Raw genomic sequence first — 15,732 nt, forward strand, 5'->3', positions numbered from 1 at the left:
CTTTCATGCTTTTGGGCAATTACTAATAAAACAGGGGGTTACTTAAACATAACACAAGTGTTGGTCTAATGATAGAGATGACAAAGTAAAACAGCAGATTTCGAGGTTTAACTGTACAGAAAAGGGATTTAACAATTGCTGCCTCTGAGATGTATTGAGTAATGAGTAGTATATTGCATAGTTTGTTTTCTGAATGCTTATATAGTATTTGGTGTGATCATGTGTGTCTGTGTTCAATGTGACTGTGAACATTAGACTTCTAATAAATGCCAGAAATCAATGGTGTCCATGTTTGTATTCTAAAAGGCAATCTGGGAACTTGAGTTAATTACCAAGTTTGGCACTGATATGTCTTGTAATCGAAATTGGCGGCATCTGTGGTCACCAGTTATTCCGGTGTCCCAGAAGTCTTTATACATAGTTTATATTAACACTGAAATATCTTCCAATATTTTTTTTTTTACCGATGGAACACGAAGCTGTCATGAGGGTATAATAGACCTGCAATTGCTCACATACGAACAGGCATGTTAACACGATTTAATAATGTATTGGAGAAGAAAAACTTTCAAATAGCAATCGTAAAGTAGATTTATTGTAAATAAAATTAAATTTTACCAAATAAAAAAAAATTATAATTTACTTGTCCCAATACGCAGAGGATTTTTATACATTTACATATTTAGTATTTAGCACAAACTGTCCGAAATCCTAAAGAACATTTGTGGGCTGCGTGTGTACTGTAGTGTGGGTATTATGAGAAAACTAAGCATGCTTTTTTGCTTACAGCCTCAGAGTTTAAGCAAATCTTTCAAGCGTGACTGCTATTTTGCATGATAGATAATTGCACTACAGTATTGTGGCCAACTACATCAGCAAAACTGATGTATTACTGAAGTTGGGTTTTGTTGAAATTCATAGCGTTTTGTAAGTCAGTCTGCACATTTGCATATTTATCATTCATAGCTATTGGGGCCTATTTCCGTCTTTTTTTAAACACATATTGTGACCTAGAAATAACCATCTGACAAACTGCATACTGCCTCACAGCGGCTCACGGTAACATTTAAAGGTTATGCTTAAAGGGCAGACAAATTCCTACAAACCTGCAAATACAGTGACTACATACTAAATTCTACATATACTCCACTCTTCCAATTCAACCAGAATTGGAAGAGATGTGTGATCCCATCTCTGGCAGCCTTGTGCTTATCACGGCTGTGTAATCAAACACAGTAGGTCAGATTTAAATGGTACAAAATGTGCCAATAAGCTTTGCAGCTCCTCTATTCTTTGTAACGAATCAGTGTATTTATTTAAAAGCAGTCGTCTCTGCCCAAATGGCACCACTTCACTGCTCAGTCCTATGTGTTGCCTTCGTCTTAAAGGTAATTGCTCCAACCTGCGTGGCTGTAATGGATCCTGGATGAAGTATTGACCGTCTCTAGATTCTGATTAAGGGGCTGTTGGGCAGAACGTGTCTTAATGAAAGTGAGGAATCAGCATTCTGGTGGGCGCCCTGCGTACTTTGATTAGGCTGGGATCTTCATTCGCCCTGAGGAGGATTGAAAGAGGATGCTAAATTAAAGGGTGCGTTTACTGATTAACATTTTCAACGTGTTCTGTATTTCCTCTCGAAATTGTAATGGCATGATTGGCGAACGTTTATTAAGATGGTTATGGACTCCATGGCTGAGGAAAAAGGTCAACACTAATCATTTCTGATTCTGACTCAGAACATTGCATATTCTCTGCTTTTCTGACTTGTTAATGCAGGATTGCAATGCCGGGGGAATCGATTGTGCCTTGCACACAGTTGGAATTGAGGAGGATCTTGCTGAGTGCACAAATGAGCATGTGTTAAAAAAACAAGTATACACACAGTGTAAAGTGTGTGTGTGTGTGTGTGTGTGTGTGTGTGTGTGTATATATATATAGTATGTATTGCATGCCTTATTGCCTATGTTTGTGGATACTGCTGGAGGCTGTACATTTCCCATTGGATGAATAAAGTATCTATCTATCTATCTATCTATCTATCTATCTATCTATCTATCTATCTATCTATCTATCTATCTATCTATCTATCTATCTATCTATCTATCTATCTATCTATCTATCTATCTATCTATCTATCTATCTATCTATCTATCTATCTATCTATCTATCTATCTATCTATCTATCTATCTATCTATCTATCTATCATCATATTGCCCAGTAAAACAAAAAAAAGGTTTAAAAATAATTTCTGTAGTCTCTTAAATCTTTAACTTACTATATAGTCCTTATATTTCATATTTATTGTTGGCACATCATACAAATGAAATCTGACATTTTCACTTCTGACTTACATATATACAACATACTGTATATACAATTATTTTTAAAGATTTGAATCAGACATAAGCTGCTTCATCACTTACATGTAATATTCAAGTGCATACATCTTGTATACCAACTTATGTTACAGAGTTGTAGCATTGATAAAACAATCCATTATGAACTTTGCCACAATCGAGCTGCATCTTTGTTCATATGTGCATCCAGCACATCAAGTTGAAGTTCAGGCAGGTGTGGGATGCAGGTGATATTAAAAAAATAAATTGTTTTAAAACACGAACAATAAAACCAGGTCTGAGCAGTAAATAAATCAGAATGGAGTATTTAAGTTTGCCATCGGAATGTAGCCTAAAGGCAGACTAAATGTTATATCAAGTTGCGCTGAGAAGCAGACTGATTGTGGAAGATGTAATATACTATAGTTGGTCTGATGTCTGATGTAGTGCTCAGCCAATGTCCTAGCTGAAGGCATCAGCAGCGCAGGTCACTGATTAGGAAAGGCGGTGTGTGTCCTTGTGCGGCGGTGGAGTAAGTAAAATGGAATTGCAATCTGGCAGGCTCTATAATGTTTTTTTTTTCCCCTTACGTGGGAAAAACCTAGGAAAGTGCTGAGTAGCCTGGTCTTTTACAACATTCCACCTTTTATTATTTCACCATGTCTCCTGGTGCATATGTATTGTAGATATCTGTAGGTCTTTGGGCACTTTCTTCTAATTTATTTTCAGATCAAAACAATGGCCAGTGACTATTCTTGCATTGCTTAGGTAGGACGCTAGCATATTTAAAGCAATTGGTTAAAAATGATGTTTTATGACCAAGTCGTCTTAACTGGAAAGTGAAGAAACTTTTCTTGAATGTATTGTTTAATTTTGCTACACAGCCATTAAAATAGTTTGACAAGTTGGAGTCTTTTTTCTCATGGTCTTACGTAGAATACTTTATTCTGTTGCCTATTCAAGTTTCAATTTTAAGTGGGAACAAGTTGGAGAAGAGCCAAGAATTCTGTTTTAATCAAGCTCTGAGTACATTTTAAAAGGCTTGAATCATGCTTTTAAAAAATGCTTCCCTTTAGATACAGCAACTCTTTCAACTTCTGCAGATGAGACTGTAGAAAAAACAACAGCACCATTTTAGTCATAGAGTATCCATGAGCGAAAAACACAACAAAGAAATCTTTCTCATATCTTTCTCCCCACCCCCCACCCCCCACCCCACCACTCTATTGGCAGATGAAATCCTGCTACTCTTTTGAAAGTGTGAAATATGAACAATATTTATTTCAGTGGGGTAACAAAGTGTCATAAGCCTTAATTATGTGTTTATTTGACTTGCTATCATTTTGTTGCGCAAACAAAATTCTCAGTCAGGCAAAAAGTAAATGGTGTTGCACAACTATTATCAATTAAATATTTTGGAGAACTATTTAAGGATGTTTTAGAAACATTTTCAGGACCAAAAGAACACCCTGCCACTTTCTTTAATGCAAATTTCTTTTGAAAAAGAAATAGCCTTTATTTGGAGTGAAATTCGGTTCATTGCATATCCCAGCTTGTTAGGATGTTGGGGTCAGTGCACAGTGTCAGTCAGAACACGGCACCCCTGGATCAGAGAGGGTTAAGGGTCTTGCTCAAGAGCACAACAGAGGCATCTTGGCAGTGCTGGGGCTTGAACCCAACCTTCTGACCAGTAACCCAGAGCTATAACTATTGAGCTACCACGCAACAGTTAGACACATTCTACTATGCGAAAATATGTGTTTTTTTTCAGTCTGTTTTTACTGCTGTATATAATGTTTTCACATGTGTATTTTAAAAAGATGACATTTAAAAGCCTTTAAATGAAGCTTTTGTTTAATTACTGTTAGTCTAGGAAGCCTTTGTAATTATCGGTTTTATGTTGTGTAATTGTACAATTTTATTAACCCCTTTGATTAAATCACAATAACCTTTTTTTTCTGCAGCTGATAATAGTTTTTGCAAATGGAGTATTTTTTACAAGCTGTTTTTCTAATGTGTCCTCAGACCTGGATGACCCAGTCGTGACAGTTCATCAGAGTATAGGCGAAGCCAAAGAGCAGTTCTACTACGAGAGGACAGTTTTCCTTCGCTGCGTGGCAAACTCCAACCCTCCAGTGCGCTACAGCTGGCACAGGGGCCGAGATGTACTGTCTCAGGGCTCAGATAAGGGTGTGGAGATCTATGAGCCTTTCTTCACACAGGTAAGAGGCCTTTTTTTGACATGATAGTAGTACGTATGACTATTGCGATTTAAAAAACGAAAAAAAAGGATTGATGAACTGTTTAACACACGGAGTAAAGGTTTATTGACTTTGTTGTTGCACAGCACTGAAATCTATACAAATTGGCAAAGATCAGCAGATCTGATAGACCCGGAAAACACTGTTTTTTTCGTACATTGTTCATCATTGGTGTCATTGAGTGTATTAAGTGTCTTCACCAGACACTATTAAAGAACAACTATAATAAGGTAGAGATGGGGTTGGGGTTTGGGGGATAGCATGCCATGAGCTTCCTTTGCTATTGCTTTCTAACAGACCTGCAGAAACACAGAGGTGGCATATTAAACCCAGCATGGGAATAGCACTGGTAATTAGTGAAAAGGAGTGTACCTATTATGTTTGCGCCTCTCGTCTCTATTGCCAATATCTCTGTCCTCTTTCCTACTGAGAGATTTTTAAAAACAGCAAAAAAAAAGATTAGCTGAGCACATTTTTGCAAGTGTTTTTTTTTTTTGTATTGTTAAATGCCAGCTTACCATTACACCCATGAAGATAGCCAGAGGGAAGAGAGACTAGCGACGACATTTAGCGCTGAAGCGCTCGGTGCTGCATCCAGGGCAGAGCTAAAAGCTTTATTGGTGCTGCTTGTAGAGTCAAACAACTGGATATTGTAATAGCTAGAGTCATGCCTGTGATTTTATCTTTCTGTCTAATATACGTATCCACATTTAAAGTACATTTTCTATCTATCAATTGGAATTTTATACCTGCTTTTCGAATTGTCTGCATCTGCCCATTTCTCACCCCCTTTCTATCATGTCCTTAACTTTTAACAAACAGATTTTCTTTTCTAGTCAGGTTCCTGTAAAAGGGCTTGTTGTCTGCATGTCAAGACGCTATACTCGGATATCAGGCACAAGCAGCGTACTGAAAGTGAGCTGCTACTCCTTTGACAGAATTACACTAAAGGATTGTATGATGTCTAAAAAATAAAAGTGCTGAATAATTTTATTTCTGAAGCCCGGCCACAATATAATCTGTCTAATATTCTAATCTATGCTGATGAGTTGGACGGCGGATGAAATGACGCCTCCCCCAAACTTTAAAATCGAACTTGTTTGATTTTTCAGATGCTCATAAGGCATTCACAGTCAACCGAGCTAAAGACGCGGCCATTCATCAAACATGAAATGGTAGCGAAGTGTAATGGAGTGTGAAAACACCGCACATACTGTACAATAGATTTTCCAAATGGCTTAAAAAAACAAGGAGCAGTATTTGCTTAGACTCTACTAAACCCTTTCAGCAGTGAACTGTGTGCAGGCTTAATTAGTGTGCTGCTTTTATGGGTTTGAGTCTAAAATAAAGACCATGTCCTTGTTGGGCATAACAGCACAGATTCATAAGGAGCAACATTCACATGGAATCTCTTCATTTTATTTGCTTTACAGCGTTATTCATAAATAGATAGGCAGATCATTTTGCTTGTCCTCGATGTTCTAGTGTATTGAGGAAAGTATTTTAGCACATGTCCAAATGTTATTCTTTTTTTAAAGTTTAAAAAAAAGCTTTTTTGGGTAAGTTTTAAGTAAGGAAACATTCATTCATTCATCTTCTCCCGCTTATCCGTAATTCGGGTCGCGGGGGCAGCAGTCTAAGCAGATTCCCCAGACACTTCTCCGTGTCCAGGGATAGGGGTGTCAAGGCCCCCGCCTTCGACTGCTGCCCAATCCTCTCAGCACCGGTCCCTTACGGTCCCTCCTGCAGGTGGTGAGCCCACGGGAAGAGTAAGGAAACATTTAATGTGTATAAAGAAGAGTATATAAGTAGTAAATGCCATGTTTATAAACTCCCAAATCAATAGCTGTTTCAGCTGTGTTAATAAGGTAACTTGTATTTCCTTCCGAAATAAGAAGGTGAAACAAACCTGACAGGAGCTTAGCGTGCTATAATTTGCTTCCCTCGTACTGATGAAGCACAGGCAGATAGAGAAGGATAAAGATAAAAGATTTCAGCATTGGCAATCTCAAGTTAGTCTGCCAATCACAAAACCATGTTTTACAAATGTAGTGTAAATTCTGCTTCTGGAGGCGGGGCATGAAGTAGTGTGCTAAAGTCTTGCATGTGCCCGTATGTAAGAAATGCTGCGATGTAATGCTGGCTACAATGTTTGTACATTCAAAGATTGCAATAAAGAGCAGAAAACAGTAAGAAACAAAAATAAATCAATCAATAATTGGAGTGACTAAAAAACAAACACCAGTAGCGTCAAAGACGATTTGTACAGTTTTATAAGGAATTTGGCTAATAAGGTTTACCTCAATATCTTCAAGAATCTGTTACAGGTCTTGCTTCTAAACGCTGTTTTCTCGCTTTCTTCCTTATTTGCATTCAAAAACTTCCAGCCTACAGTCTGTTATAGTATTTTACTTCTTTCCTAGCAGAAATATTTATGGGTTAGTAATGTTTATAATAACTTTGTATTGACTCGATAATGCAAAAGCCATAAAATAATATACTGTATATATATTGGGGACCTAAGGCCTTTTTTTTCCCCAGTACCGAGTTTAGTTTTAGGGAAAGATCTTTGCATAGATGAATCATCCATCTATGGTTTTGTGATCATTTTTCCAGAAGAGAGGAACTGTAAGATTAAAACAAGAATATGCCATAAAAGAATATTGCATTGTGTCCATAACAATAAGTGAGAGGAACAAAAGCTAAAAAAATATATATATAATTCACAGGCACTTTTCAAGATAATTACATTATTAGCCTGTCCAAAAATATGGAAGTCCTGTAATTTAGTTAATAACGGTAAAATATTTGCAAGTGACTCACTTTGCAGAGAGTTGAGGCATTTAAGATCTAAAAATGTTCAGTCATGTATGTGTCATGGATGATGCAGTGAGTAAGAAGATAAAGATGAATCTGTGTTGAATTTATTGTGAGTCCTTGCCATCGATGGTGCAGTAAATCTGTTTTTATTTTCATATAAAACTACATTACTGTATGATTCAGTTTAAAATATCACCTATTCCATGCGGTGTTCTTTTTTGATACATTCATATTTGCCTTGTTGTTCTGGGAGTGCATTCGATCGGTCCCCATGTTGTACGTAGGAAGTAAAGGTAACCAAAAGCCATTCAATACAGGGAATATATTGGTAAAAATAGCAGCAGAATAGATGGGTTGTGTTTCATTTGCCGAGGCTCACCATGCTGCAGCATTCAGTTATAAAGCCCTGAAAGACTGTATTACTTGCGCCGATGGACAGCACTGGAACACACATTTGCACACTGTTCTCTGCCTCTCACTCTGAGCTGCAGGGGGAAACAAAGATCCTGAAGCTGAAGAACTTGAGGCCCAAAGATTACGCCAACTATAGCTGCATCGCCTCGGTCCGGAATGTGTGCGGCATACCTGACCGCAGGGTCATCTTCAAACTCACCAATAAAACAGGTCATATACATTAAAACACATATTTAAAGATATCACTACTGCATGGAGTTACGTCCAATAGATTTTTATATATCACTTTGCAACAGTGCATACCGTAGATTAAAGCAAAAGGAATTTATTTATTTATTTATTTATTTATTTTTACAAATTTCTTTGACACTAGACAACATCCAGTACTAATATAACATTTTGCTGAGGTGGAATATATCATAAAGATCACTTAACTTATTAAAAAAAAAATGGTTAAAATGGAAATATGCAGATCAAGGTTATTCAGGAACAGCTTCTGTACTAGCCTGTGCTTTTTATTTACATATTTTATATAGTAAAACAAATTCATCAGCTTCACCCAGGCTGTTTCGGGGCAGACAGTTGTGACCTTTTCATTCATTAGCCATAATGAAAAGGCCTTATGAAAACATAGCCTGTTAAAACCCCACTGAGACCCCACATTGCATCTAAAGAGCACATTTACAATAAAACTTATAATACATGCAGGTGCCACAACTAGAGTATATTGTTTCACTATGAAAAATAAAGATATAAAATAGACTCAATTGGGATTATGAATGGAGTACATTTTTATTTTAATTTGGATATACTAGACGTATGAGAAGTTGTTCTTCTGGACATTATAGAGCTAAATGAGGTTTTGGACTTAATGTTACCTTTGTAAAAACCATCTCTTTTTTAAAAAATGTGATCTAAACTGCTCATTTCGTTTTGGCCTCTGCAGCCTCGCCATCCATCAAGCTTCTGGTGGAAGATCCGATTGTGGTAAATCCTGGACAGACAGTGTCTCTGGTGTGTATCGCCACGGGTGGTGAACCTCCCCCTACATTGACATGGACCAGTGTGTCGGAGCACCTTCCGGAGAAAAGTGTTTTGAAAGATGGCACGCTCACGCTACCGGCTATCTCTTCTGAAGATGCTGGCGTCTACAGCTGCATCGCCAGCAACAATGTAGGAAACCCAGCCAAAAAGTCTACCACAATTATTGTTCGAGGTAAGTGACACAAATGCATGTATATTGACAAACTACTTCTTAACTGTCCTTTTTTTTTCTTGTTGAGAATGAAAAATATTCAGTTGATTCACAACCTTTAAACAGTCCACACTCAGTAGTTCCTTACAATAGTGACAGTATGAATTTCTCACATACTTTATGTCTTCAAAGGCTTTTAGCAGGACATAAGACACTGTTCATTACACTGAGTAATGTGACATTAAATACTCACATTTCATATGCACTCACTGATGACATGAGGTGGCTGAAATCTATATATTTTATCAATCATACAGCACTGAAATCCTATTCAGCTACTTAGTGAGCTGGTTATTTAAAGCATGCTGCTTTGTTGCATGTCTTTTTGTACAGTTTAAAAGCAGAACATTAGGAAGGATCATAAACAATATGTCAGAATGTCTTTATATATTAGGGTTCCAATCGAAGTTCAAAATGTTATACATTTAATTTCATGCAAAACATTTTTAGAATCAAAAACTGAAACCTTCCTGGTATTCGAGACAGCCATTTCTGTAGGCTATATGGTATGAACGTTTTTTAAAATTCAAACATTAACCATAATCGGAAAACCGTTAGTGCTAGTTAATTACAGTCTAGAACAGTGAATAAGTATTTGATTTGTGACACAACGCTAGTTTGTTTAGTTAGTTGTAAACATTGTGACATGGTGTTATACTGTCCCCATTATTTACTCCTTTATTATTATCTTGCATTCCGAGGACATTTCGAAAGGCAGCAGCAGATATGCAGCAGTCGTCGTGAGTACTGATGTGCAGTACCTGTCAAAAGTGCGGAAACACTTTTAGCGTTTTAGAGACATAGCCCTGTACCTTTTGTTTATATGCAACAAACTATGTAAAAGGCAAAAACACAAGTATTGGGCGGTGAATGATTAGAAGAAGGTTTTGTGGACAGATGAGTCCAAATGTGACATTTTTGGCTCTAACAGAAGAACTTATGTAAGACAAAGAGAGAAGATGTTAGCACACTGCCTCACACCCACAGTCAAACTTAGAATGCAGCTAAATGGTTTGGAATAGTTCTGGAGAAAGGGTGGTTGGAGACTTACTACAGGTGAAGGAATACTGAGCCAACACGTCTACCATCCCATAATTTAACACCATGTTATTCCCTCTGGTCTGGAGCTAATTCAAGCTAACTTCACACTACAAGAGGACAATGACCTGCAGTGTACGTCAACGCTCTGTATTTAGAAAGCAAGCAGTTGCCTGTTGTGTTATCTATCATGGAATGGCCTGCCCAGTCAGAGGTTAGTCGAACTCGTGAAGGACAACTTTGGGGCAAGTTTTATATGAGGCATAGCAAAGTATTTCAGCTGAATGCTTGGAAAAAACGAACTGTCCAGACACCTAGAGTGTGTAAAGCTGTTTTATTATGCTAAGGGAAATTGAGGATTTTATTGAAAATAATAATATTAGAAAACATCTGTACATTTATATATTTGTTTGGTCAGAGTAAATCTCCATACAGGTAGTCGTCAACTTACGACCATTCGACTTTACGACGACAATCGCTAGCCGTGGCGAACAACAGTGCGTACCAGCTTCCGGCATCATTTCACAGTACTGTACATATAGCCTACTCTACTTACAACCAAATTGTGTTACGACCGGTCTGTCGGTCCTAATCGTGGTCGTAAATCGATGACTACCTGTACTATGAAATGACCTGGTTTGTTGCATGGAAACATAGAAAACTATAATTGATTTACTTTATGTATCTCTGAACTTTTGACAGGGAATGTAAGTATGATCCAGCATTAAGCAAATCGATTAACTACCCATTTTGCTTTAATTAATTAAATGTTATCACACAGTATAAGAAGCTTTGGCAAGTCTTCCACTTATAGCCTTTTCTTTGACTTGACACTTTACCTATTCTTTATATTCTTTATCTCAGCCAGTCAAGGCAAATGAACAAGTCTGCTATGATTGTGAGTAAAATCTTGTGACAATCGAATCTGCCATCGGAAATAAAAAGCAGGAATTCATGTATAGCATCAGGAAGTACCATTTGTCTCATTGCACGTGTTCTGAGTATATCACAGCTCTTTCCATAGCTCACATATTTCTGGGAAAGGCAAGCCCTGTGGCATATTACTGTGTAAGTACTTATTAAATGGCCAATTACAGCAATTAAGTAAAGTCAGTCAGGCTAATCACTGAACTGGGGACCTGTGTTCTAGTAAAAAAAAAAAGAGTATTTAAAGAGTTGCTATGGCTGCAAAGCAGAAAGGAAAAAAATCTCTTCAAATCTCCTATACGTCAACTCACATTAAACTCAGGTTTATTTCGAAGCAGATGCACCACATGCATTCTCTTTCTCATTTGTTGATCATAGATTTATTCTTTTTGAAATATTCTAAAGCCTAATGAAACCTGGTTATATAAACAAGTCAACCTTAAAAAAACTTTATCCGGCTTCAGAATAATCTGCTGGTGTTTACATGTATGTCTAATTTGCATAAACCTAGTTGGTCAGCGATAATGACTCATACAGTAATGGCTAAAGAGGAAACTTTTAGGTTTTTTTTTATGTATATGCACAGATAAAAATGTAGAAAAACAAACATTTTTTTAGAAGTGAGGAAGCGGAAACAAAGAAACGGAGCACAGAATATTTTGAAAGCTTAAGAAAACCATAGCCTGAACATAAACACGAAGAACATGACAAGACATCAATCATGGACAGACAATGGAAGACAAGACGAGTGCAGAGAACCCTATGGTATATATTCAAGTGCTAATTATCGGAAAATGTCAATCAGGTACTAAAACAAACATGTGATTGGCATGTGACAGTGAAAGAAAGAAAACATATTCCCATCAAAACATCCCCAAAAAGCTTTGGTGTATGTCTGCTATCATAAACATCCTTTTTTAATGGTTAAAAACACTCTAAAATACTAATCACAAATGAAGTAGGTGAGCGGTGGTTATTTTCTGGTGTTTTACTAGAAGAGGAAAAGAACACTGGCAGGAATAATTTAGTATCAGAGAAATGCTGAATTTCTGCAGTGACTGGTTTTCAGGAATATTTCTGTTTCTCAGTTCAGCAATTTGAATCATTGCTGGAATCCCAGCGCCCTGCATGTTTTCAACGATGCATGAACTACAAAGAAACATTGTACCTGTTCAACTGAAAATGGTGTTATTTTGAAAAAGTCTATCCAGTTTTAAAAATCGACCAATATAAACTTAGGCAGCTGCAAATAATCAACCTTAATGTTCATAAATGTATGTAACCTGTGCATAGTGGTCATTAAGGAGGACTGTGTGGCTCAGAGAGATGGACCTATGTCACGTTCTGTTTACTGCATGTGTGTGTATGTGTGTGTGTGTTTGCACCCATATGTGTATATGATATGTGTGCATGTCTATTTCTCTTGTTGTTTTTCACACCAGTCCTTGAAAAGCCCTCTTGGTGCATCGTTGCCAAAAGGAGCGTGTGTGTTTGGGCAGATCTCGCCTCAGCAGATGGTGGCTTTTCTGTGCACACTTCCCCACAGCCTGGGATGACTTTCAGCTTGGCCCTCTCCTCCAGTGTCTCAGCATGCTTCTGGCTTGCAAAAAGGCCCTCCATCATGATCCATCATGGATGAGGGGAAGCAGTCTCCCTTCCATGAGCAGGTTAATTTTGGTGCAATTTTAGGCTAGTTGAGGGCACCTCAGACAGCCATATTTGGCTTCTTCTTTACTCTCTCTCTCTCTCTCTCTCTCTCTCTCTCTCTCTCTCTCTCTCTCTCTCTCTCTCTCTCTCTCTCTCTCTCTCTATTATTTTTTTCTGCTGCACAAATAGAATTAGCTCGAGTAGAAAAAAAATCGCAGCCAGAGCCAGCAGTCTTTTGAGGAAATCATTTTCTGTGGCATGCACCATTTTCATGCTCAGAAAATCACAAGTTCTGGAGATGCCATACAGCATGTCTCTGTAACACAAAATTCATTTGTTTGATTTATCGATATTGCTGGCTTCACGTAACACTTATAAAGGTAGCATGTTTTTTTTTCCTTACTTTTTAATATTGGGAAATGAACCACGTAGTCAGAATCAAAGGTGCAGTATCAAAGTCACATTCTGCTCCCGTCTCATGTAACGATTCCTCGAGGAGACTCGACAAGATGTAAGGTGCGCTTTTTAAGTGAATATCAGTCCTTTGAGTTAGATTGAATGCACTGATTGTCTGTCGCTCAGCAGGCTGTATCAATGAAGAAACTCAATGCTATTTATGAGCGCGAACCGAACCGACGACTCCTGCTGCTTATATTTGGGTTCTGAGTAAATGGAGAGAACAAAGTACAACCCCCAAATTTTCTTAGTGAAAGCAATTTGTTAAAACTCTGTGTCCAGCTTGTGAATCAGTATGTGACCAGGTAACATTTCATTTATATTTGGAGTAGGTTTAGACCCTGATGAGAAAGAGCCTGCTTTTTCTGGTGAGCAATATGGACATCATTTACAGTGTAGATGACACTTAAGCATTTTAGTCACTACACTCCAGGGGATAAAGAATGAGTGAGGTCACATGAAGCAGCTGAGCAGCAGCCAGGAGAACAGTATCATGGGTATTTCTTCTCTTTCTCATCCGAGTACCCTTGACTAATGTCACGCGTAAGGTAGAGACAGCCATCTGTCCCTGTGGAGTGTGCTAAGCATACTGATTATACAAGGGGGAGCCCAGGGGTCAACACAGAAACACTCCTGCTAAAAAAAAAATGCAAGGTCAGGTAAGGAGAATGTCTTTGCCTTTACCTAAGGTTATCAAATAAGAGTGAGGAAGAGATAGTGGGTGAAAATGTGGTGTGTGGGGAAGAGAACATTTGCGGTTATTGATAACACACTGTCTTGCCTTCAAACAAATCTGATTAGTGTTATTGGATTGGCAGCCCATTCAGAATGTAATTCTAATTGAGTCTAGTATTTCCAGGAGAGGGTTGGGATTCATAGCAACCCTGACCAAGATAAAGGTGCTAATGAAAACAAGTCAATGAATAAATGAATGTAGAAAAACAGATCTGTCCTTGAATTTGTATAGTTTAATGCTAAGCAAGAATGTAAGAAATAACAGTTTTATTGCTTCACTGACTAATCAAAAAACCTTTTCTAGTAACACATTTGGATTTTATTTTGCAACCGATTTTTGCAAATATTCTGCTAATGTCACACATATTAACGGTCTTAAGTTCACTTTTAAAAGAACCGAAGAATTGTGCATAACTGTGACACAGAGTTATGTTCTGAATACCTCAAGAACTGTGTACCGGTCTGAATACCAATGTGTTCAATTTCTGTATTAAATCCCCACTAGATGTGCATAACTCCACTCCGAACGAGGCCCTAAATCACTTTTAGGCACAGCCTTGAGTTGCTTGTTTTTTTGTATTATATATTAGTGGTGTTTGTACTGATTTGTATAGACTGTCTAGAATACATTACAAATAAAATCCATTGACCATTCTGTCAATTCTACACCAATCACTACAGTGTATTATCTTACATTGTTAAAGTGATTCGTATAACAGCATGGTACGGTTAATTTCTTGAAGAAATATGAACAATTTTGGATGACAGTCATTAAATAAAGTTATAGAAAAGCCTCGATGCAGGGTCGTGCACACTTCCCCTCTACCCTCAGTGTGCTGTCTTCTCTTTTAATTGTATATTTGTAATTGTAATTGGGTAAACACATGGATAATTTGTATTAACAAGCACCCACCCCCTTACTGACCATTGACCATTGTACCATTTGAAGTTTATTTGATACACTAAAGCTAAGCTGTATATATTGTTTTCACTTTATCAAGTATGGGCTGGTTTGCATTCTCAAATTTTTTATGTACATAACACATTAATGCGTAGCCAAACTCTGGTAGGATGAGGTTCCATTATCGAGAGGAGGAGATGGTAGCTATTGACTTGAATTCAGGAGATTGAGTTGGCTGGTGGATGGGGAAAGATTGAAGTTCTATCGATGTAGCTTAATGCACTCTAATGTATTAGCTACTGATGATCAGACAGAGATGAAATGCAGTGCTATCCGATTTTACTGTATTCTATATTTGCTGCTGTTATTTAATACCATTTTTTTTATTGATTTACAATTATATCAGGTCCCTGATAATATCATAACTTAGATCTGTTAGTAAAAAAAAAAGAAGTACTCACTAATTTTCAGACAGGATCTTTGAGATGAGATAATTGGCATGTTTTAATGATTGTGTGTTCATGCATGTATTCTCTCCTTAATGGATATTCAATACAGGGCGGTTCTACCTGAAAGTACAAAATACATGGCCGTGCCTATGCAAATACATCAACTTTGGGATGTATTTAGCCTGTAAGTCACTCTGGAAATGACAATTCCAAGTGCACATTAACATGACTAAAATGAAATTACGTTTACTGCATATCTTTTTTTATCACTTGAAAATGGCTTTTATATATTTTTATATTTTATATATATAGTTTATATTATTGGGTTAAAAAATGGTTTCATAGTCAACACCAGTTTACGCCGCCAATTTTCGCTTTATAAATGAAAAACACATCTGGGTCAACATCTTTTATTTGGTCTTCAAATTGTTTTCTGAGCAATTTAATTAGCAATTATTGTTGACTGTTTAATGTTGGCTTGAAAAAAAAAAC

At 37.3% G+C, this 15,732-nt stretch overlaps 1 protein-coding gene across 2 annotated transcripts in view; it reads left to right on the forward strand.

Moving 5' to 3' along the window:
* Positions 1-15,732, forward strand: part of LOC310737716 (MAM domain-containing glycosylphosphatidylinositol anchor protein 2) — a 194,891-nt gene that overhangs the window by 103,535 nt on the left and 75,624 nt on the right. The window contains exons 4-6 of one of the 2 annotated variants that reach the window (XR_014536877.1): positions 4,363-4,559; positions 7,904-8,042; positions 8,779-9,048. Coding sequence is in view for 1 of the 2 variants with exons in the window: in XM_083562244.1 (XP_083418370.1) it covers positions 4,363-4,559; positions 7,910-8,042; positions 8,779-9,048 (600 nt within the window). In the remaining variant the exon portion in view is untranslated. The remainder of the gene's footprint in view (positions 1-4,362; positions 4,560-7,903; positions 8,043-8,778; positions 9,049-15,732) is intronic. The other variant, XM_083562244.1, reaches the window with a different exon arrangement.

This window comes from Silurus aristotelis (genome assembly GCF_946808225.1).
Source record: "Silurus aristotelis genome assembly, chromosome: 15".
Taxonomy (NCBI): domain Eukaryota; kingdom Metazoa; phylum Chordata; class Actinopteri; order Siluriformes; family Siluridae; genus Silurus; species Silurus aristotelis.